Raw genomic sequence first — 26381 nt, 5'->3', positions numbered from 1 at the left:
TCTGCCAAGTGTGCGCAGTACATTTATGGTCAAATATCAAACTTCCTTTATTTGTCTGAATCCCTTTCTATTCTAGAATTATGAGAGCAAATATTTTCTTAATCATAAACCAAGGTTAAGGGATAAAAAAATTGACATTACGTCATCAATACCCTTAAATATCTTTAGAAAAAGAAGATTTACTCACGAAAAAAAAAAATCATAATAATTATTATTATATCGATGCAATTCTGTAATTTTGAAACAAAATATTTCACATTATTTATGAAATGCTTCCATGAATGAGTAAGCCCCTTTTTTTTATTTATCAATAAACATTACCGCTTTATTGTTTGTTAATTGCAACATTTTTCTAACGTTTTCAATTTTACTTGAAATCTAATGTTTGAAAGAATAAACGTTCATCTATAACGTTTTCGCTGTTACTTTGAAATGGAAAAAATGTCATATCAATCAGCTTTATCGCTATAAAGGCTTCCTTTTTCTCTATTTTTTTCTGAATCATGTAGGTGAAAGATACTGGTCTTATCTCTCTCTCGGTGAATTCAAAACATATGATTCTAAAAACAATGAGCTATAGTATGATTAAATAGAAAAGTAGATCGACTTTTTTTCGTACCTTTGAACTTCTTGGATGCATAAAAAGGTAAGGATTTTTATTTTTACTTTTCCAATTTTTATTTATTTTTGTGAAATTATTTAATTGTTACAAATCAATAAAGTTTCGTGTTTTGGAAAAGAATAATAAAATGCAAATCATACAACAAGATATCCTAATAATTCTTATTATTAGCAATGTGTTACTTTTATAAACAAGCAACAATATCAAAATGTGCCCTTTAAAATATATTTCAGTTTCGATTTCTGAAGATATATTTATCTTTATATTATATCCTTAAACTCCTTATTGGCAATTCTTATTACTAATAATTCTGTTACTTTTGCAAGCAAGCTAAATATAATTCAGTATGCCAATGAAAGTAACATTTTATATAAAACACATTTCCTTGGAAATTTTATATGTGGAGTGGCATCATTTTTATTTTTATATTAGGCATTTAAGAATTCCTAATAATAATTCTGATTAGTAATAATCTATTCTTTTGTCTAATTCTGCATAGAAATTGTCTTTTAAAATACAATTTCGTGTCAAATTATAAATGGATTGACACAATATTTGTTTTCATATTAGCTTAAAGTTTCCCAATAATATTTTCACTCTTTTTCCTCATTTAAACGATATATATAGAAAGAGATAGATAATTCACCAGATAAAAAATCAGTTCTATTTTTCATTGCTTCAACTATACAATGGTAAATATCGTAGAGTTTTCCAAATGTATTGGCTCTTAGTCTTTATCTTAGTCTTAATAATGGTCTAGTCTTTGATAGTCTTATAGACTTTTGATATTAAAAAAATAGTCTTTTGATAATGCTTTCTTTCAAACTTGGCTCCACTTGGATGAAACTCATTTCACCAAATTTTAGCAGACGAAACAAATTTAACTATCACTGTGCTAATTAATGAGAACGTTATTAATTAGTTTGTACATTATTTATGCTTATACGTATTTATGCTTTTTTTTCTTTAAATGAATCGATTTCAGAATGTAAATTCCATGTAACGTATTTTTAACCATATATTTGTTTCAAGAAAAAAATGACATAATAATAAATATAAATTACATTAATATTTTACAATGCAGTAAGAAGTCATCATTTAAATCAATACTTCTTTAATCCTCCTGATATTGTTTGAATCAATTTGAAGAAAAAAAAAGCGAATTTTTCTATAAATACTTATTACTATCATTAGAGTTGTAATCTGTCTCGCCAATCAAATCAAAAATTTTAAATTTTTTTAAAAGAACAATTTGCAGGCTCTTTAGCTCTGACTACAAGTATTTTCTGACATATTTAATCCTGCTTCTGACACTAGTTATTGTAACAGAACCATCTTGCAATTGAGAATCTTTCAGTTTTTTTTTTTTTTTTTTTTTTTTTTAATTTCAGTTTTATAAACATACCGTTGGGAAGCAACAGTAAGACTATTTTGAGATGGATCTCTAAATTCTGAATCCCAGTCAGATGTCAAGGACGACATCTGAACTAAGAACCTAAACTTCTTCACTGCTCAGTATGAAAAACGTTTGGTGTGAATATTCGACGAGTACTATGGCCGCATTCATTACGGGTCTTTAGAGGAATCGGGTTTCAAACCTAAAGTCATCTGACTCCTAAACCAATACCTTAATACAAGGCCAACGCAGCCTATCTTTCGCTTGTGATAAGAGATGCAAATTATAAAGCCGATTCCTTGGATTAAAATAATTTCATTTATAGAAAAATGTCACAAATTCAAATGTGAGGGATTATGTAATTAACTGTAATAATTATATGATAGCCCGAAGCACAGATATTGGATAACTTATTAGGTCAAGGGCTCAATAACATAACAAATTTTGAAAATGAGTTCCAAAGCATTTATTCGCCTTTTATAATCTGGCGAAGTGAAGGATTGAACTTTCCAGAAATTTCTCCGTATTTCGCGAACCAAATTTCGCCAAATTCCGAGAATTTTCGTTTTCCAAACAAGCACTGGATGGCAATTCAATTCGCCAAGTCACCCAAAATAGTGCCAAGCCAAAATACCCCCAATAATATTAATTTTATTTCTGTAATTAGCTTAATCGTAAAAATTGTATACGATAGGATATATTATTGGAAGGACGCTCAACATTTCTAAAAACACTTGCACATTTTGTATAAAAATTTTATTTCTACAATGTTCATATTTTATTATTACCATTATTAGTTTCTTATATAATTAATATTTTCCATTATAATTAATGTTTGATTCTTGAAATATAATGATTCATGAATATCACTCTTAGTAATAGCTTGAAGGATGCACCCCCCCCCCCCTTGTTTATGCCTTTTAATGTCTAAATAATTTTTTGATATATTGATTTTGGAAAACTTATTATTAATCTTTGGATAATTTTTCTCACTAAATGATTATTGTATATTGACCGTACAGAGGTTTGCTTTTATTTTTAAAATATTAATTCTTAGAAATTTTAAAATGATTACTTAAAATTATATGATTTTTTACATGACTTATTTATTTTATATGCCAAGCAAGAATTACCTAAAAATTAAAGTTACGATTAATGTATTTTGGATACCGGTATATTATTAATTAATAGAATATATGCTAGTTGAAATAAAACGAATGGATTTGTATCTGAAATATTATCCAACTGCATTGGATTAAAAGGAGATATTTTTTTTATTTTAATTAAGAATTAGAAAACCAATAGTTTTGAATGTGTAATGTGAAGTTTTTTTAAAAAGATATTATAATTTCGAATCTTAATATCAATTATCCTTTCAGATATTAACATGGGAAATCTAGAAAGAATGTCGTTATAATTCACGGATCAAGAATGGATAAAGTTAAACTTTCGAATTTTGAAGCAGGCAAGAAACAATTTATTACTATTACTACTGTTAAATTTTTTCTGCACTTGAATAGATTTTTGCAACTGATATATAGAAACATCAAAACCAATAATCAATTTACAATTATTTGATTCCAAAAATTCTGGTTTAATTTTCTTATAAAATATATAATATAATAAACTATTCTTTTTATGAAATTAAATTTAGGTAAGTAAAAATATAATTTAAATAAAATTTTCAATAACTATGAAACTTATTTTGAAAACTTTGTTTGTGAGACTTCATATGAAATGTGAAAAATATCTGCCTATTATATATATATATATATATATATATATATATATATATTGAACTTTTAACGACGATATTGAAACAAATTCGACTGTGCAGGAAAGCTATTAAAGAACTGATCAGTCTTAATTTTTATAAATAATTAAAGGTACTATATTCGTGTAGATAAAAAATTATTTACCAAAATATAATTTAAAGTGTTAACTTAACTAGCGAATAAATTAACAGAAATGCAGGAAGATAATAAATTATTTATGTTACTAATGGGTTTTGTAGAATTTAATAATTTTTCAAACCTAACTTTAAAAAAAATGGGACATTAAAAATTTTTTCGAAAATACCATCATTGATTTTTTAAAATATTGTAATTAAAAAATTCTTGGTATCGAAAATTTAATATATGAATTTAAAAAATTACATTAAATATTATCTAAATATAGAAATTTTAAAAATAAATTATCTTTTTAAAGCAATATTACTTTTTATTAATAAAAAAAAACCCACAAGTATTAGTAGTTTTTTTTTTAGTAAACCACAAATAGTTTGAGAAATTATTCTATTTTTTTCTTCAATATTAAACACGATATCCTTTAAGAAAAAAAGTCAGTTTTTAAAATATAATAAGAAAGTTAAGAATCTCAGCTTTCTACTAGCATACCTTAACTAATAATGCTAGATATAAAGGCAGTAAAATATTTAAGGGAAATGTGGCTAAAATTTCTCTCTGTTCAGAGGGAATCTTTACGAGAAAAACTGATTATAATGTCAAGGTGAATTGTGCCCTTGTCACATAATTTCCATTCGAAAATTTTGGGACAAAAAGAAAGTTATTCAAAAAATAAAATATATATTTGAGCTTTATGTTGTTTATGGAACCTCATATTGTAAGTCGTATGACACTCAAACGGGGAAAGAGTTTCTTTTATAATTAAAAATCTAAGCTTCTCTAATCCTGTCATCAATAGTTTCATTAAAACCAGAAACCAGAAGTTTCCCTCTTAAGATAAATAGGTTTTTCTATAAACTGTTATAATTCTACTTGTTCTTTACCATTGCAATTCAGAGCTACGCAGATACCAAAATTCTAAACAAAACAAAAATTAGATTTAAAAAATGTAGAAACAATATATTTTCTTTTGTAAAATATGAAATTGAGGGGTTTTTTAGTGCTACAAATAAATATAAAGTGGTATGCGAAATTTAACCCTAAATTTAAATGCAATTTAGAATGCTTAAATTTTTGAATCAAAGTAATCATTCTTACATGCAATGTTTAGAAATAATTTTAAGTGTTCATTGCAAATAATTTTCTTCCTTCCACTGTACCCTCATAAAAGAAGAAATAAAGTCATAAAACTATTTTATTATTCGGAAGTATGTACAGGATATGCGTAAGAGAAGTTTCCGGTATAGTAATCTGTTCTCGCTTTCATGATAGAACACGCCTTCTGTGGGAGTGGTTACAATGCAACCAATAATGGTCATTATGACTCAATCTTAATTCCCTCCCTCTGTTGCAATGACGTTTGTGCAGGTACTATACTCACTTTTGCACTGTATCTTATAATTTGTTTTTATCTTATAATTTGATTTCATTTGATTTTAATCGAATTTACTTAGACAAAATTTACTTTTCTACTACACACATAGAATCAAACGTCAATTTTGAAATAATAACATAACAGCAAATGAACAATAAAAGCAACTCTTAACCACTCATAAATTAGAAAGGAAAGTGAAAAATCTTTTATTTTTATTTTTTAGGAGTATCGGGTCCTTCGGCTTCTTGCATGGATAAATCCTCAGAAAAATTAGAAGGTATATATGTGCATTCGTTTCTTTATTGCGCTGAACATAAATTGACATAATTCAATTCCAAATCAATCCAGATAATTTGGTATAATTAGTCCAATTCATAACTGAACTAACTCAATTGCAATGCAATTTAATTTGCCCGGTCCAACGCTTTAAATAAGTTTTAATTTATGCTACAAAGTCAAATCTCTACTGAAAATAAAAGTGAATATGTGTGTAACAGCGTTTTACAGAACTGGCTTCTACGCTTAGAGCTACTTCATTCGACAAAGATGTACTTTAACAATGGAACTGTGCGCCTCGAAGTGTTTCCCATCTTAAATTTTAATTAATTAAAAATGAAATGATATTTCACTGTTTTTACGCCATCATTTCCAAAATTATAATAGCTCAAAAAGGATTTTTGCATCATCTTAAGTTCCAAAATTTATCTTTTCAATAATACCAACTTAACTGTAATATAATAAATTATTCTTTTTAATTAAATTTTTAACATATTTATAACAATATATTTCACTGTTGTAGAGAAAATCAAAACCTTTCCATCGTTGCCACAAATATTTCAGCCTAAATCATTTTCCAATTGTTGATGATGATGGCATGAAATCACGGCTTATTTTTCCATCACAAGTATATTCTTTTATCTAAAATATAATTTTAGCACAATTTTTGATTTTTAATGTACTTGCAATTAAAATTTAATTTCACGGGCAAACAGCGCTGAACATTCTTTGAAATGTTCCATTTTTAATCTCTATAACTCTTAAATGTAAAGTAATTCGATTTATAAAAATCTATTACCTTTCTCATCACATGAACACTGTTTTCTTATTTTAGTGTACTGAATGTTTTGTAGAATCAGAGTAATTTTTATTGAATAAACCTCTGAGATGTTGCGGAAATTTGAAAATTATTCTGTACTGGGCATTAAACTTCAATACTGGGCGATTCTACTTTCTGTCATAATTTAATAAAAATATTTAGTTTCAGCAAAAGAGATTTTGTATACTTGAAGCATTTTCGATTTTTAAATTAAAGTTTATATTTCACGCAAGTTTAATTACTTCCATTGCACAAAGAAAGAAATAGTATAGTACGTGTTGATGTAGCATGTTGTTATGTAATAGAATTATCGATCAAATTTTAAATTTCAAAGATGTTTGCCCAGTAAACCATCTAGAGGAAGCTACATAAAATATTTAATTGAAAATTGTAGAAACCAATTACAGTAGACTCCCGATTATCCGCGCCTGCCGCACTAATTTTTTTTTTTTTTTTTTTTTTTTGCTTCTAAGCAAAGAGAAAATGTTTCCAAAGCAAGAAGCAAACACAAATGACTGATTCTTCAGAAAGGTGTAGTTTTACAGTTATGCTTTTGTAATTACATAATACATTACAGTATTAAAACAGTACATATGTATTAATTTTTCTGTGTATCCTTGACGCCTCTCATAAGTATAAAGCACTTTTCTGCTTTCATTAACAAAATGCATTTTAGGTTCGTTTTGAGTGATATACTAAAATATTAAGCGTTAGTTAAACATTTCCTGCGGTTTATTTTACGTTTTATTGTACATTTTTCAAAGTTAGAATGACTTTTTTCTCTTTTGCTGTACCCGTTTTTAGCTTTTTTCGGATTATCCGCGGTTATTTTTGTTATCCGCGGCGGCTGCGCCACCCAATTCCGCGGGTAATCGGGAGTGTACTGTATGTCGGACAGCCAGCTGATCGCCAAAGGCGACTAGTAAACTATAAAACCAGTTCAACATTTTTCAGAAATCCAAAAATGATAGGAAAGCTCAAATATCCTTCTCACTTTTCAGGGGCATCGAATCCTTCATCTTCTGGCATGGTTAAATCTTCAGAAAATTTTGAAGGTATATATATCCAGTGTTTTATCAAGTTAAAAATAAAATTGTGGAATTTAATTCATCTCCAATGGAATTTAATTCCTCTGTTACAAAAAGCAGAATCAGCTGAAAAGGTGTATATATAAATAAATAAAAACAAAAATTTAGAAATAGATATATGAATTTATAATTTATAGCAAAAATGAATAATTAATTTTTTATATTCCTTAAACCATCGTTTGCTAACGCAATATATTATCACAAGATTGTATCGGTAATTCGAGATTATTTAATATATATTTATTAATTATATAATTATTATAATATTATGAAAGCACTAGTAATCAGGAATTTCTTCTTGAAAAAGATAATGAAATATTTCATTGTTACTTTAATATATTGTTACGAAATTTCCGGGGTTCGTTTGGATAGTGGGAGTTATATGGTGTGGAGAACACTCAATCAGCAGGGGGCAGTAGAAAATGAAACAACGACGTTTATTTACACAAAGACACACAGGACAACACAAAGACGACAACTATATACAGCACACAATTATCTTCAGCCGAGACGTGCAGACAACAGCACACATCAGACTCTAATGCAGACCGTAGCGCACAACTTAATTCAGCACTCACTTGACTCCGTCAATCTCTGGAAGGCCCTTTCTTTCTGTCGATTCCGACTACTCTTCGACTCCACTGGTCCACGACCACTCTTTTCTGTCGCTTCCGACTACTCAATTCACCACTCGACTCCCGTCGGTCAACGACTCGACTCATCACCACTCTGCTCTGCTCTGTCGCTTCCGACTTCTCCTCAATTCACCACTCGACTCACCACTACCCGGCAGCTGCGGGTGCTTCCTTTTATAGGTCTCAGGAGGCGGGACCAGAAGCCTCTCAATCAATCAGGAACGTTCGAGGCGTATCTCCGTTCCTACTGGACGGATTCTCGATGTTTCGGGTATAATCTATTTTGGCGCCAAAGTCGCCAAATTCGTCGCCAAATGCTCGCCAAGTTTGTCGCCAAGCTCTGGGACCTCCCATGGAACCGACTATGCTGGGAAGCCGCATCACAGATTCGTAACATTGTTCTTATTATACTTTAATCTCTATTAACACACATATATTGTACAATTGTGTACAATATTAAACAATGTTCGCAATATTGTATAATATTGTAATTTTGAATATTTTATAATATCGCACAATATTATGTAACAGGCTGTGCTACCAGTGATGTTACTCGACCAAAGTAGAATTGAAATTCAAAAAGAGAGAGAGAAAAAAATAAGTGTAAGAAAAAAATATTATAAGCAAAAAAGAAAAAGTTTTGTGTTAAAGTAAAGACTATCTTGAAACAAGAAAATATCTTTTACCTTTAATTTTGTGGAGTACAATAGAATATAATTAATCTTTCAAAAAACAAAATGCATTTTTTTTTTTGTTTCTACATTTAAAAAAAAATTTATGTAAAAATTATTAATGTAATTTCTTGAAATGCTCATTAAATTTGAAAATGTTATTTTTTTTAAATATGCTTTAATATGCTGAATTTTTCATAATGGTAATAACTAAATTTAATGATAGACATGATTTTAGGGCCTTTAAAAGCACCCAGTGCCCCTCCATGTGAATCTCCTCCCCAGCTGAAAACAGTATCAATAAAGTAAGTCATTTTAATATTAACAATTATAAAATTGTGCAAATAGATTTTTGATCGGCGACTTATTCAGTAGTTGAAAATGCATTCTGAAACTACTGAAAAACTGGAATTTAAAAAATGTATATCTTTGGAAAATGCTTTTAATGTGATTTTGAATTAGATAACAGTTGTTAAACTAATTTAAACATTTTCATTTGACCCGAAAAATTACAAGCTTTGGAATATATTTAAGAATTGACAAAACCAAATGCACATGCAAATGTTTGATTCTACACTTCCTGACACCATAGCCATTTTTTTTAATTTGTCATTTTTCAAGTAATGTAATCCTTTAGTAAAAATAGTTTTGATTGCTTAATCAATAAAATTTATGTATAAAAGGAAGAAACAAATAAAATAAACGTGCAGTATCTTTACAAAAAATGATAGATAATCGAAAATTCGCCAATGGAGTAAAAATTCTACTTCAGCGAACATGATTATTATATAAGAAATCGATCATTTCACATGCCGAAATAAAACATCATAACTAAGAAGAAAATTTTAAGAAAGTTTAAAAAGATTCTAGATAAAAAATTAAGAATAATCTATAAAATATCAGAAAAATAGCAAACAATACATTATCTTAAATACAAATGAAACAAATCCTGCATATCGTTTGTCAATCCATCACATTCAAATTAATCAGTTTAACCTACTATCTTTATAGATGGATGGGTCCTTTCTTAGGATTAACTTTGCAGATTTCCTCAACAGTGCATTAATTTACTGAACATACAGCAGCATTTTGTGTATTCTTAGAAACATAGGACACTTTACATTAATGTCAAGACATTTTTACAATATCGACAATATTGGGAACACTGAGCTATTTAATAAAAGTATTGTATGAGGAATTAATATTATTTGGTATTCAAATAATAACTATCATAAAGGATTACTATCACAGTGCTTTTAAAACCTGTAAATTCTGTTATTCTGACAATCTTCCCCGAAGAAGAAATTACTTTACTAGGCTCACATAATTTCGAGGTATTATTAAAAAGTGCCCATGTAAAAAAATTACCAATACACGCAGATGTATATATCTACAGTACATTTTAATTACACAGAAAAGCTTATGACTAAATGAAGAATTAATTTGCATATTTAAAATGCTGATCTTCTTATCTGTCATATAAAGTTAAGTTTTTTTTTTTTTTTTTTCAACTTTGGGAAGGAACATATCAAGTTCGTGGTTGATTGTTTTATTACGATTTTTTTGTCTGAAAATATGAATGCCTGTAGGCTAACTTGAAAATATAGTTTTGTTTCTGTCATCAAAATGCTATTAAAAAGTTTTAGGAGCTTTATTCTGGATTTCTCATAAGCCAAAAGCTGAATCTTAGAATAAGATTTGCTTTAGGACGTTAAGCTAAAAATAGTTAATTTCAGTTCAAAAATTAGGTTTTATTAATTTGAGTTCTATATTAGGTTTACATTTCAATCTGAAATATTTTCTCGCACAAAAAATATATATTATATGACAGAGGCGCAAGATTTCATACCTCTCCTTTTCTTGTAGTTTAGCACAAAAATTTACAAAGAAAAGAAATAATAAAATTGGAATAAGTTCAGTTGCAAATATTGTTTGGTCTGTTCATTTGTACAAATAATATTTATGATGAATTTTATATTATGATTAATGTTATTAAACGAACCCATTTTCTAAAAGAAAGGAACCTGGTTCATGTTATAGCAACTTACTTCTTAGCTATAAGGTTAATACATAGTCACAATTAATCATCCCCAAAAGCACAGAAACAGAAGATGTAATATACAAATTTATTATTTTTAACACTCAATTGAAAACACATGTAATTCAAATTTAAAACCAAATTAACCAAAACTGAAATTTATTTCAAAATATCAAATAATTTTAATTTTCACTTGCAGTCTACCTCCGCTCACTGGTAAAGAATTGAGAGACGCTTGCTACGCTCATGCAAAGGGGAACATTTGCTACGGATCCAGATGCATCCGAGATATGGTTTTAACAGATATCCAGCACGATTGTGTGTTTGAAGTGAGCATCAGTCATTGATTTTTTTAAAGTGATTCTTTGACACTAATTTGTAGTCTTAGTTCGATATTGCATTAATTTTTATAGAACTTTTATTTTATTTTTATAGTACACCTTGGAATCGTTATGTGAGAAGAGAGAATATAAAGAATCATCAACTCCTTATTTTGGTATACTGCTTTTTTAATAAAATCATTCGACCTTTATGTTTACATTCTGGATTTTATTTTTTATAATTTTAATTTTAGAGTATACATGCTTTCAGGAAGTTCGAGATTTTCTTTAAATATTTATTTAGGTACCCTAATGAATTTAAATCAATCAAATAAAAGCACCAAATAGAATATGTATAAAATCTTATTGATTATTAAAAAGGAAGTGTGAACGTTAAATGTGTTATATTTCATAATTAAAAGAAGGAAGCATTTATGAAACTTCAGAAAGTCGTTAACAAAATGTTGACTTCATAATTTTTTCTCATGTGTTATTATAAATTGTCATATTTTAAGTTAATTTTCAATCTTTCTTATACAACCACTTACTAAGAAATCTCAATGCCATATCATTTATCCTATTCATCTCTTATGGCCAGAGGTGTATATATATATTCAGAGCAACTCACTCCACTCTCTAGAATTATTCATTCTAAGATCCGATATGAATTTGTACTTATCCTCTAGTTTTGTCTGAGGTGTACTAAATGTATTAAAGAAACCAATAACTCTATTATACTGCATGTATTAAAGAATTAAATGAATTATCAAAGTCTAATCTAAGACAATTACAAAAATTCCATGAGTAAGTGCAAACATTGAAAAAATACTTTTTGCAAATCTTAGATATTTCCAACATTCAAAGTCTCACCTATAAATTTAAATTCTAGGTCAAGTCATTGATGGTCCTGAAAATGGCCCAGTTCTGGATCCGTGGGATGTTCCAGTAAACCGTCCAAATGAAATCGTCGAAAAGCAAGTAACCACAAATATTCCTCACTCTTCTTATGTCAAACAATGTGGTACTTGTAATGGACATATGAAGATGTATTGCACGATATGTAATGGCAGCGGTAAGGTAAATAAGCAATTATCATTTAAAGGAAATTTTCTAAATGTAATATACATATAATGGTGGTTTGGCAGTTCAGAAACAAGCAAAGCTGCTAAAGGGATTCCACAAGAAAGACAATTAAAATACAATTTTAGAAAAATTATTCTCTTTTAAAGAACACATTTTTTTAATTATAATTATTTGAATTATATTTTTAAACGTTCAAAATTATAAATGCGATCAATTCTTCAATAAAAGAAAACGAATGTGTATTAAAGCATGTGTTTTAGTTGGAAAACATTGAATTCGAATCTTTGAATGTCAACACTATAACTATTTATTGAGTTTCAATACAAAAGTACAATATCTGTGAGCAATTGATTTAAAATCTAATAAACTCAAAGGCAGAAATATAAATTGTATTTTGAGTTCTTTGTCTAAAGAATTGCACCATATAAAAGGCTACTGAAAACTGGGGAAAGAACAGTAAAGTTTATCTCTCTGTGCAAATAATAAAATTCGCATTAAGAATTCTAATCTAGTAGCCCTTTTATGCCATGTAATTCACATTTTAGCTTCCTTTATGTATTTTAATATTATCTCCATTCATTTTAAACATTTTTCCATGCATTTAGTCAATTTAAAGATTTACAGCGATAGATTTTTTTACAATACAAATTCCCAACGTTTTAAATGCGGATGTTTCGCAAATTTTAACAAATTACACCATAAAAAGTGTTAACTTTACGATATTTTTTGGATTTATTATATTTGATGTATAAAAAGGGAAAGTACAATATTCTTCAAAAATAAAACAAAGATCTTTACGAATTTAAAATTTTAGTTCTTTCTGGATTCCAAAAGCAAATTTTAAAATGATCTCTGTTTGTCTATGATAAGGAGAACTCAAAGATAGAACTAAATCGATAAAACTAAGTTTGCTGTCTTTACACAAAAACTAATGACATCTGTGAAACTACGGTGGAATTTCTTTTCGAGAAATCGTTTGCCTTCATGTTATATTATTAACAAAATTTCCAAAAAGATAGGAAGGGAAGATAAAATTTAAAATTTTTTTTATAAATATTGGAATAATAAATTTAAAACTTAAGACAAATTTTTGTTCAAAATCAACAATATCGTAATTAAAAACGCATCAAGCTTAATATATGAATTTTAGTGTTTGAGCTTTGTACCAAAATTGTAGGTGTAAAATCAATTCCAGGAGAAGAGATTTAGAATTTACATATTCATTTTTCTTTAATTAGAATCACAAAATACATTTCAAACTTAATTATGAGACTCCTCATATTATAAAAACATAATAGAAAACGAAGGGAAGCAAACTTCCGCTAGTTTCGTATAATAATGTTAAAGAATATGACAGAAGTTTTATTTGTCAGTGTTTCATGGTTCTATTTTAGACTTCAAATGGTATGTTAGCAAGCTTTGATTTATTATATGAACTTTTGAGGAAAAAGCCAAGAGTATTAGAATATAATAATTCATAATTTATTCAATAAGAACTGGAATCCCGCTTCATGCAATATTACGAAAATAAGTATATATATCTCTGATATGAGTGGCTCAAAAAATTGAGAGTACACCTTACTTTTACTTGATAAATTCGAATTTCAATGTAAATAACTTATTACCGGAAAGTGCAAACATGTTTTTATTTTTACACATAACAAATGGTTTAATTTAGAGTAAAAATAAAGAAAAATCAACGAAAAACTTCTAAATAGAAAAGGATAACGATATGGTTTTCTTTGATATACTTGGCAGCAATCTAAAGGAAAGTGCTAAAAATTTGGGTTTAGATATAAATTCCATTTTCCAGCAGGACAACGATCCCAAACAGAATGTACGTAACGTCAAAATATGGTGTCTTTTTCATTTTAAACATCAGTTACACACACCACCAAAGTACCCCGACATCAATACCATTGAATATCTGTGGACCACACTCGAAGCAGTGATCCAGAAACAGAAAATTAGAAACAAACCCATTTAAAACAAGTGTTGCAAGAAGAATGGGGTAAAATATCTGCAGAAACCACAAAAAACTGGTCGAATCGGTACCATGACGTTTAGAGGCCATTTTAAGAGCCAAAAGATATGCAACTTAATAGTGACACTTTGTTTCTATACGTGATATTGCAAAAATTTTATTGGTGTATTCTCAATTTTTTGAGGCAAAATTCTACGTATGTTTATTTAAAATCCTTCTGAAACTTTTCAATTTAGAAGTTTTTCATTGATTTTTCTTTATTTTTACTCTAAATCAAACCATTTGTTATGTGTAAAAATAAAAACATGTTTGCACTTCCCGGTAATGTGTTATTTATATTGAAAATCGGAATTATCAAGTAAAAGTAAGGTGTATTCTCAATATTTTGAGCCACTGTATATCTTGACACCATATTAAAATTTCTGTTTTAAGTAACTACAAAGCAAATAATGATTTGTGATAGAAATAGCTCAATAAAACTTTGTAACATATTAATCTTGTTTCTATATCTTACATAAATTTCTCTTTGTAGTAAAATAAAAATAAATGCTTTTTTTAGGTGGTATGCAAAAGCTGTGGTGGGAGTAGTAACACTTGTGTAACTTGCACTGGCAGAGGCATAGAAATGTATTTGTTTCTTTAGTTATTTTCTCTTTATTCCACATAAACATTTAAAATGGACGAAAAATTATTTTATTTTTTCTCATAAAATAAACTTTAATAAAAAAATTAAACAAAATTACATAATAATAATATTTTAAGAAATTTATTGAATTATTTTTAGTTATAATTTAAAGTTTTATGATCTCACGCTGTATTATAGATTTTCAAATTAACAAGGCACTTCCTACAATATTTAATGCTTAGAAAATTTCATAAGATTCGTTTGAATTTTCAAATTTTTTGTTTTATAATCACTCGCAGAATAATAAATTAGTAAAAATTAATATGAAAATAAAAACTTATCAATTAAACATGTGTTTTACTGTTTAATATGTTTTAAATGATCGTTATAACATATTAACGAACCTTTTTTTACTGTTCTATTCGAATATCATTTAAGGCTTGAACACTTATATCTCACAGTTACTTTTAAGTCAGTTTATGCAGTTAATGCTGCAACAATAAAAAATGTTTCTTTTAATAACTAAGCAAGTGACATATAGATGATGTATAGATTATCTAACATAGAGTACATAGATAACTTTACAGAATACATTATATTTTGCTTGCAGGCACTGATAAAAAAAATTAATGAGTATTTAAATGTGCACTCTCTCTGAACTTTATTATGGGAATAAAATTATATATTTTGCTTCTTTTCGACTTAACTGTCGTTTAAATGAAAGAAAGGAAGTAAAAGGATAAATATAAATCAATTGCCTTTTTTAACATTCAGAAGCAAATAACTTTATTGCATTAAAATAAAATTAGTAGCTAAATTATTTGTCTAGAAAAAATAAATTACATATCATTTGAAAGAAAATTGGAACAAAAGCATATTATAGTGAAAAAGAAAATAAACATAGACTTTAGCTAATTAAAAACTTCAGCTATTTTCCTTTTTATATGAATGTCTGTTGTTTGTTTGTTTGTTTCTTTTGGCACTTGCCACTGACAAGCCCGCTGTTACGAAGACAGAGATTTCCTGAGGGGAACGTCTCTTATTTTTTATAGCAGCGCCAACTAGGGCCAAGAGTACGACTTTGCCACTCACGCATCATTCATTCGCTTGCACAACCCCTTTTTACAGGAGGGCACATTCACACATCTCACAGATAGAACAACAATGCCCAAACCGGGACTCGAACCCGGGACGCCCAGATCACGGGGAAGACGCGCTACCCCTATGCCAGGACGCCGGCATATGAAAGTCTTGAAATAGTTAACACTTTTACTTTCCTCCGCAATCATATTTTTATTAGAGAATTAATGATTTGCCGATTAATAATAGAAGTAAAACTAGTCCTTCAGTAATAAAATTTATAACATTAACATCTGCAGATTCATTTATCTTTTGGGAAATTATAAAATCAACAGGAAAATGAACTTTTTTTTCTAATTGAAAAAATACGTTTAATTTGGATTAAAAGTTTCATAAAGACCTTAAACTCCTTAATGTTTATAAGAAATGTATTTATGAGAGGGAGATGTATCCAAACATTTTTCTCATGATGTTCCAATTAAATGCTTTAACTTATTTTTATGTGGGAATTGTTTTTGGAACTATAATTTTAATAAATTAAATTCTTAAAGAAATAATTAAAAATATCTCGGGACAAGATAAAAAATTTTCTCCCGTTAGTTTTTCATAAAATATGAATTAGCTTAACTGTTATTTAAAAAAATTATTTTTCATAATTACTTTAAATAGGGTTTGTATGAAAAATAACTTGTATGTTAAATAAAATTATGCGAATATTTAGTATAGTTATAAATTACTAGTTTTACTTATTATAATTTATTATTATTTGGTATTTACTTTAGTTTATTATTTTTTATTAGTTTTTACTTTTATTATTTTTATTCATAAACTTTTTTTTATTGTATTATTAGGTGTATGATATGTACTGGGACTGGTAAAACTGAATGCTATATGTGCAAAGGTCACGGCAAAATGGTTCATTCTAAGGCCTTAGTTATTTCATGGTAAGTAAATAGTGATTTCATTTATAAGAAATAGACTTAATTTTGATTATTTTTCTGGAGAAAATATTTTCTTTTGTCATATTATCATGAGAATTTTACTTCAAATATAGGTTTTTAAAAAAAATCATATAAGTGAATGTTTTATAAAATACAGTTCTACATATTACACTTATTATAAGAGAATAAAATGAATCTCTACAAAATTCGCGTCAAGATCAATTATTGGTTTTTTTCTGATTTTCAGACATTTTTTTAATTAAAAATTAATTAAATTGCTTGAATTTTTTATCTAGAGCAATCAGCAATTGCTTGAATTTTCTTATAAACTTATTAGTCATATTAATTTACATTTTTTGAATGTTAAACTCAGGAGTCCTGTCTATGAAAATATCATTTCAAATCCAGGGAAATTACCGAAAGAATTGATTCCTAAAATCAAAGCTAAAGAAATTTTAAAAGAACAAGGAAAAGTGGTAAGTAAATTATATGAATCTTAAGAAAAATTCATTTTAGTGATGCTTTTCAAACTTAACAATGCTCTGTGATAATCGAAAATTCACCAAGCCTATCTGTATGTAAAAATAATATACAAACCATTCGTTTTTGTTTGATTGCTTCCCTTTTCAACTTAATAGAATTGGCAACGGTTATCCTGAAAAAATCAATTTTTCCCAACTTTAATTTTGTAAAATATGGTTTATTTTACTGAACGTAGAAATTAATAATATGTAAAGGTTCGAGAAGCCGACAGTTCAGAAATTAACTTTTAAAATTGTAGCTAACAGAATATTCTATAATAGAAACACACTTTTTTTTTTTTTTTTGCCTTTTTTTAAACATTTTTTTTTCAAACTTTAGTACGCATAGTATCAATTCTATTTATACTATAATCACATGAAATCATATACAACCATATTTACAAACATCATGCGTTTGTTAAATTCAGTTTTATCTATTTCGATATAGCTGTAGTAATTTTAAAAGGCTTTTTATTATGAAAAATCTCGAATTTATTCGAATTTCAAGTTGCTTGATATTCATTAATGTTTTTTGAAATTTTTATCATTATTAAATTAAAATTAAAGTTAATTTGCAATAATTATTGAACCTTTTACTGATTTTCAGTATTCATTTTTATTGTCTTTGTATGCAAGTTCATAATACTATTTAGAATGCTAATCTTTGTTTTGCATTTATTGCATATCAATAAGAAACAAAAATTTGGAATTATAATATTTTTAACTATTTTTTTAAAACTCTTCAAAGTATCAAAAGTATAATTTGTCGTATTGTACCTTAGACCTGAACTTCTTTTAAATAAATGAGTACTAATTTAAATGAATGAATTTTATTCACGTAAAGTGATAAGATGAAGATATAAAAGACATATCAAGATATAAAAGACATATCAAGATATAAAAGATATATCAAGATATAAAAGACATATCAAGATATAAAAGACATTACAAAAGTTAATAATTCTTAAAAGATTAGTTACTTTTCAAATATATTCATCATGTTACTATTTAACGAAAGATGAAACGATTTAAAAATTATCTTATTATTATTAATCGTGTATGTAAATTTAATATATATAAAATCTTATATTCAGTGACAAAAATCTTGACATTGATGTGATGTGGCCATTTTAAAAAGGGTGTTATTGTCATTATCATTTAGTCACTTTTCAAAATGACTAAAGGCGTTTCAAAGTAAGAGGAGAATGAGAGGAAACTAAACTAAACTGTACCTTTAACTAGTATCGATATAAAATTTGCACTGCTTTATTTCTAAATAGATTTAAAACTAGTTCATTCTATATATGTTTATAAACAGCTATGAGCTCTTCCCTTTTTCTGACAGTTTCCAATACTTATTTTGGAAAAACTGTCTCTGAAAAAAAGCAATGTATTATTTTTTGTTTGTTTAACTGCATATATCAGTATTTGCTTAAATATATCTATAACTAATAGTACTTAATATATGAAAAACTCTGGTTTACAGTTTTTCAATAAAGATTAATTTTATTTATTTATTTATTACTTTTCAGACGAAATAGCAAATTATTCGTGAAAAAAAAAAAGTCATGAAATATTTTATACAGGTAAAGAAGAATAGAATAGTGCTGAAAAGCAAATTTTTACCCAAAATATTAATTTTGAATATAACATTTACTTTTCCCTAATTGTATCATTGCCATGGTTTTATTAATGATATTTTCATGATCTAAATGTTTTTAAAATTTTAGCAGAAATTAAGGTAAAAAAAGTGTCAACGAAACAAATCTTAATATACAGTATCTTATAATTTTTTAATTCCACAAGTAATTATTATTCATATAATTTTAGATTCAACCAGTCAATGTGGTACCACCAAAGGAAATAAACAAAGCGTCAACACTCTTAATTAAAAGACATTTAGCGTTCAGGACTCAACTGGTTGTATTTCAGGTAAGAGTTGCTAATTTCCTTCGTCAGTTTATCATATTGTCTTACCTAGATTATTAGTTCACTAATTACATGGAAATATGAAACTGAACTTTCAAAATAATCTTTCATATCAAAAGGGAATTATTTTACCAAAATAATTTTCGAATTCTTTGTAATTTAAATGCATTTCTTGTAATTAAGATTTTATCAGAAGATACATAAATTATTCAACAAAACAGGGATAAAATCGCGAATGTCGGCTATCAGATTTATAAATGTGGCATCTTTATATTAATCATAAATGATGTATCTTATATCGGTTTATACTTATCATTATATTTAATATTTTTGGAAGAAATGAATGCAATTTCATGTCTTTATCTACGAATGCATTTTTTGGGTTTGATAACTTTTTAACTGTTGTTTTGGATGAAAAAGTATAAAGTTTAATTAGCTTTTGAAATTTCTATCGCAAAATAGGAACGTTTTTAAATCCTCCAAAATTAAATAATATATTGTTACGAATCTGTGATGCGGCTTCCCAGCATAGCTGGTTCCATAGGAGGTCCCAGAACTTGGCGACAAACTTGGTGACGAATTTGGCGACTTTGACGCCAAAATAGATTATATCCGAAACATCGAGAATTTTCCTGATCCTTCCAGTAGGAACCGAGTTACGCCTCAAACGTTCCTGATTGGTTGAGAGGTTTCTAGCCCCACCTCCTGAGACCTATAAAAGGAGCTGAAGCTGCCCGGGAGTGGTCGTGAACCAGAGAGTAGTCGGAATCGACGATAAAGAACTGGCCTTCCAGGGATAAGCGGAGCAGCGACGTAGTGAAGCTAGTGCTGAACTAAGCTGTGCGCTACTGTCTGCAGTAGAATCTTGTTATATGCTGTTGTTGCTGCACGTCTCGGCTGAAGATAATCGTCTTCTGTACTGTATATAGTTGTCGTCTTTGTGCTGTCCTGTGTGTCTTCGTGTAAATAAACGTCGTTGTTTTATTTTCTACTGCCACCTGGTGATTGAGCGTTCTTCACACCATATAACTTCGACTATCCAAACGAACCCCGGGAAAATTTCGTAACAATATTTTAAAAATTGAAATTTTTTATTCTTAATTTTCAGCAAATAAAAACTTTTAAATAATTATAAAAGTTTTCAAAAATAATTTCTCTACTTAAAATTACCAAAGAAATGGTCAAAAATTCATCTTACAAGGATAAATATTAGAATATGATACTTTCATTCACAAATATTTGTTAATTTGTTCGACAGCACTCATCTTTTTAAATTTCCTTTTCAGCGTCACACTCTGCAAGTGATTCCCTTCACGAAAGCAAAGTATACCTGGAGAGACGAGGAAAGCGAATTCTTTGTTTACGGTTTCGAAAGAAAGGTTTATTTCGAGAGCTATCCGGATGCCTGCTGTTGGTGTTTCTGCTGCTAGCGGTTTCAAAAATAATTTCAAAATGTAAAAAAAAAGAAGTTCGTTCTTAAATCTAGAATGGATGCAATAAATTGCTTTTATTCATGAGTGGAGTTATTGAATTTCAGAAACTGATGAATTCATTGTATATAAATTTACTGATGAGTACAAAGAATAGCAAAAAATATTCAATATGCAATAAGCAAATGTATAGTTTCTGAAATGTGCAATAAACAAAATTATAGAGTTTCTGAAATATGCAATAAACAAAATTATAGAGTTTCTGAAATGTGCAATAAACAAAATTATAGAGTTTCTGAAATGTTCAATAAACAAAATTATAGAGTTCATGAAATGTGCAATAAACAAAATTATAGAGTTTCTGAAATGTGCAATAAACAAAATTATAGAGTTTCTGAAATGTGCAATAAACAAAATTATAGAGTTCCTGAAATGTGCAATAAACAAAATTATAGAATTTCTGAAATGTGCAATAAACAAAATTATAGAGTTTCTGAAATGTGCAATAAACAAAATTATAGAATTTCTGAAATGTAGCAGTACAATTTGAGAAAGAATATTTTTATTAATACTACTATCTTCCTTTAATTCATCGTGCTCTTATTACTTTAAGAAAAAAAGTAGCAATACGAATTATTCAAGTATTCATGCGAATACTATCTCAAAAAGGATAATTTTAGCATTGAATAACGTTTAAAATAATTCATCTTATGCATGTCCTATAATGGCAACAACATTCCTCATTATGTAAATTTAATAAATAAGTGTTAGCAGGTTTCATGTAAAATAAGATAAATTTATGAAGCTGGTAAACTTATTTGTTTCCGATGCGTTATTTTACAAGCATCCTATTGTAAATTTCAAACAATCATGTCTGTCTTTATAACCACGCAATACTTAGAACTATATGAATTCCGAAATTAAAATCAATGATGTTTGCAAATTGCAACAAAAAAAATAGTTATACACATTTAAAATACATTAATCAAAAAACATCACAGTACTCTATATATTTCGTTTACTTGTAAAAGATTGATTTATAACTAATTGAGAGATTATAAATCTGCTTTATATCTTTCAATACTATTTTCATACAAATGAGTTATAATAATTATACATAAAATGCAAAAATGTAATCTACAGAGTGTCTAAACTTAAATTTTCGATTTTTGAAACGCTCAGAGTTAAAATAATTTGTTAGAATGATTTGACATGAATATATTTGAAGGAAATAAGATTTTGTTTCGTAAAAGGAAAAAATTGTTTTTAAATATTTATCTATAATTAGGCCTATGTTACCAATTAAAAAGATACAATAGTCTACTAACTGATAAAGAAACAATTTTAGTTGAAGTAGTAGTGAATAGCAATAGTTCTGGAAATATGATGAAAGGAAAATCACCAAAGAAATTTTATGAAATTTCTCAAAAAATGCTCAGCGTGTTGTTCATTGGCCTTAAAGCAACTTTTTTTTACACCAAATAAAAGTTTATAACTCTAAATAAGTTCAGACCAGTTTTCAGATCATTCTAAAGAATATCTCCTAATTTATTTATTTCCAAAATCTAAATTTAATTTTGGACATTTTGCATTGATAAAATCATTGTAATGTAACTTTAATGTATGTATTGTAAACAAAAAATATAGCTTGAAATTATGCTTCATTTTGAAATATGTTCTTTATGTTTTTAGGCCATAAACTAGGAATAATGTATATTAAATATAAGAGCTAGAGGCTAATATAATATATGATATAATATTAGCCGTCATATGTTATATATATATATATATATATATATATATATATATATATATATGATATGACATGTAATGAAGAAATCTGGAAATATACTTGCGAATTTTTTTGATAGTATAATTTTTTTTTAATTGTTACACTGGTCAATTTCAGTTAAATTCTCCTTTATAACAAAAATGTTAAACAAATAATTTTAAAATTATTGATGAAGTAGAAGAGAATTAAATCTAGGAACATTACAAATTTAATGTTTCTGAAATAACGACCAAAAACTAATTTTTATACGAAAAGAAAAACGAGCAAATGATAATTTTGTTTGAAATGATAATCATCAGATATATTTTTTTCGAATAAATTACATAAAATGAATGTTTTCAATCATTGAACATTGAATTTAATTATCAAATTTACATCTAACGGTTTTATTTTCTTAAAAGAAAGGCTTATTCTGCTTAAAGGTGAAATTATTTGTTAATTCTAAGAATACCCTTTACAAACAATTTTGTGCCTATATCCATGCAAAAATAATATAATTCAATTGCACACTGAAATTATCTTTTCATTTCATTTACAGTTAAAATATAATATAATTGAATATATAATTAAAATATGAAAAATACATATTAAAATAGTGAATATAATTACAATTGTAAAAATCCTATAACTTTTAATGTTATAAATTCAAATGCAGCTTATGAATTTTTCATGAAATCTTTTTTATTTTTATTTTTATTTTTTGATAAAGTCGATGAAAATTTCAAGAATTTGATGATTTGCAATTTAACTTTATATTCAGTCTAAGCATTTAATACTAAAACCTTTTTCAGAATTCCCCACACGGTTTGCTTTTAGTATTATTTTACAATTTTTTATTACATATCGCATGCCTATTTTTCTCTTGCAAGTAGAGAAAATAAAAGAAATATTTCTCGCTTTAAATGTCCATTTGGCCATGATAACAATTGACTGTTACAAAGTATTTTTTTAACATTTTGTATCACTTATCGCATATCATACATATATTTATATATAATGGTATTTATGTAACTCATTGAAGTAAGTTTTATAATTCAACCGCTTCCAATCATCATAGCTTTTGTAATTTGTTTGAAAAAACAAATTATGAAAGGTCATCAATTTAACTACCATACCTGCGAAAGTGGAATTGTATTGGACAGAGTTATTAATTACTATATTGAAATATTTTTTGGGCGCCGGTAACTTGAATTCAAATATTGTTCAAAAGTACACCACTTCCAGAAGCGTAACTCAGCTTTTACTCGCTACATCTTATTTTATGATACAGTATATCTATAAATAACTTGACGTTAATTAACCTAACTAATTAGTGAACCAACCTATCATTTTCTTCTATATTTTGCATTTTTCACTTGCTTTATTTGAATTTGAGATTAGAGAATATGCAAATGAAATTTAATTTGAACTTTGTTTTAATAGAATATTTATTCCTCTTATTGTTGTTAATTAGCTCGAAAGGGCACTATGTTATTTTAAATGGTCTAATTTAAATCATGCATAGCTACTTCATGTTATAGAAATAGCTTTAAATCATTCATATATTTATATAGAAATATAATTCCATATAGAGGTAAATTAGGCAAAACTCTGGAGGAGAAAATTCGACATTTCTCTGTTAACACATCGTTTTGAAGAGGAAAGCTCAGAATTACACAAAATAATTTATTGAAGGTGCTGGTTACTCAATATAAGAGTCGATCAAATGAAAAGGGAATAGCTGTTATAATCTGGTGTATATTTGTATATGTGTTACGAAAACAGTATGTAGAAGTAGAGCAACAGCGTGTTTAAAGGACAATATACAACTTTAAATTTGCCTTTAGTAGTAGCAAGAAACTACGTAATATACTCTAGATAAATAAAATTTTATTTATGCATAAAATTATATTTATTATCAAGTTGTTGTGACATTCTGTCGAAATAAAGGCGTCTAAAATAGTATATACTTATGATTCTTTGAATGCCAAGAAGCACAGAGCACTTATGTGCAACTCTGAATATAAAAATCTGAACCCTTCTGGCGTTCAAGATTTTGTCCAATATCCAAAATTTTATGTGGAGTGATTATATACTATTAGGAGGTATGAGAGAAAACACCGGAGATAATATTTTCTCAAGTTATTTAAAAGAAAATTAAAAAATAAAAGTTACTTTTATTTATTTTTTTCATTTCGAAGCGCTTATTTTTAACGGTTTAAAAATTGACAATAGCACCATGATTATATGATTATGAATTATGAAAATCTGTTTAAAGTGGAGTGCTGCTGGTTTAGGAAGTTATTTATAAAATCTATTTGTTCTCCCCTTGTGAGTTTCAAAATTATTTTTCAATTTATTGTACAACTAGCCGCCTTTGGCGACCTGTCGGTTCGCCAATCTTAATGTTCGTTTAAATTTTAATAATTAAATAGCTTGGACCGGAGTTTAACCCCCTTCTTCACCAAGTTGCGATAACGCGCCAAAGCTGGCAATCTTTATTATGCACTATGATTAAACATCTGCTCCTTTGCTTTTGAACATTTCGCAAGGCCGTTGTTGGCGATTTTTAAAAGCAGGGAGTTAAACCCCAGTCGTACCATTACATATGTTACGCAATTCCAACTTTAGTAGATTCTTCAGCAAAATATTTTAAAACTTCAAATTTTGATAGTCATATAATTCACTCATAATATTATAAAGGCCTTCAGTCATAACGTGATATGTATCTCTCTAATTTTCTGTTACCCCTCGTAGAATTTATGCTTTAAATTAAAGTGAAAATGATTAATCTGCAATTAATATAATAATATTTTTTACTGAAACAAAGCATTTTTTTTAATAATATGATTACTGATAATAGAGTCACTGAGCGTTTAAACTTTATGGGCACTAAAGAAGATCTTTCTTAATTTATGTAATATCTCAAGAATTTGTCAACAAAATTTTCTCAGATTCATCATAAACAGATTTATTAATTAACAATGTTTCATTCTAAATGCATCAAACACTAAGAAAATAAAATGAATCGTTTAAAATAATCGGTCGAAAACAGGTTTAAAAAAACTACTTAAAAAACGATGTACTTAAAACTGTAAGCATATACAAAAAAATATATAACTAACATAAATACAATTTACTTACAAAAGCATGCAACTAACCTAAAAATAATTTGAATCATTGAAAACAGGTTAAAAAAAAAAAAACTAATTAAAAAACAATGTACTTAAAACTATAAGCATATACAAAAAATATATAACTAACATAAATACAATTTACTTACAAAAGCATGCAACTAACCTAAAGATAATTTAAATCGTCCTTTGATAATGGTTGTCATGGCAACAATCAGAACACAAAGCGCATACGTGAATTTTCTTCGCCGCTTACGGTAACGCAAATGAGTGAATTTTTCTACGCCAGTTGGGGTAACGCTATGCAGATTAGACATTTTTAATTTCCTTTATTCTGTGTTATTTTAATTCAAAAGTACTTCAGAATGAATCTGAAACATGGATTAATTAACAATGTTTAATTTTAAATGCATAAAACATTAAGAAAATAAACAGAATCGTTTGAAATAATCCGCCGAAAAATGTTAACCCAAGCCTCATTACTGTTGGGAGAAAAAAATAACAACTAAAGTCTTACTCATTTGGCGATGGGGAAAATGGAAGATTTTTTTTGGCGGAAAAGTTCGCGGAGGGGAAAATGGAAGATTTCTTTGGCGGGAAAGTTAGTTTTTAATTAATAATTAAAATTCTAATTAAAATTTCAAAAAAGGGACCCCAGGTGCACATTCCCGACCTCTAAGGTATACATGTACCAAATTTGATACCTGTATGTCAAATGACCTGGCCTGTAGAGCGACA

At 27.5% G+C, this 26381-nt stretch overlaps 1 protein-coding gene across 1 annotated transcript; it reads left to right on the top strand.

The window, feature by feature from the left end:
* Positions 1 to 509: 509 nt before the first annotated feature.
* LOC129971577 (protein SSUH2 homolog) lies at positions 510 to 20825 on the top strand. The gene is made up of 13 exons (XM_056085475.1): positions 510 to 646; positions 3398 to 3483; positions 5521 to 5574; positions 7395 to 7448; positions 9026 to 9092; positions 11025 to 11154; positions 11261 to 11321; positions 12035 to 12222; positions 14772 to 14839; positions 16769 to 16861; positions 17232 to 17334; positions 19210 to 19311; positions 20595 to 20825. The coding sequence occupies exons 2-13, from the start codon at positions 3450 to 3452 to the stop codon at positions 20736 to 20738; spliced, it is 1098 nt and encodes a 365-aa protein (XP_055941450.1). The 5' UTR covers positions 510 to 646; positions 3398 to 3449; the 3' UTR covers positions 20739 to 20825.
* The last annotated feature ends 5556 nt before the right edge of the window (positions 20826 to 26381 follow it).

Source organism: Argiope bruennichi, chromosome 1, assembly GCF_947563725.1.
Source record: "Argiope bruennichi chromosome 1, qqArgBrue1.1, whole genome shotgun sequence".
NCBI lineage: Eukaryota > Metazoa > Arthropoda > Arachnida > Araneae > Araneidae > Argiope > Argiope bruennichi.
The sequence above is the reverse complement of the archived record's forward strand: the minus strand, read 5'-3'. Positions and strand labels throughout refer to the sequence as shown.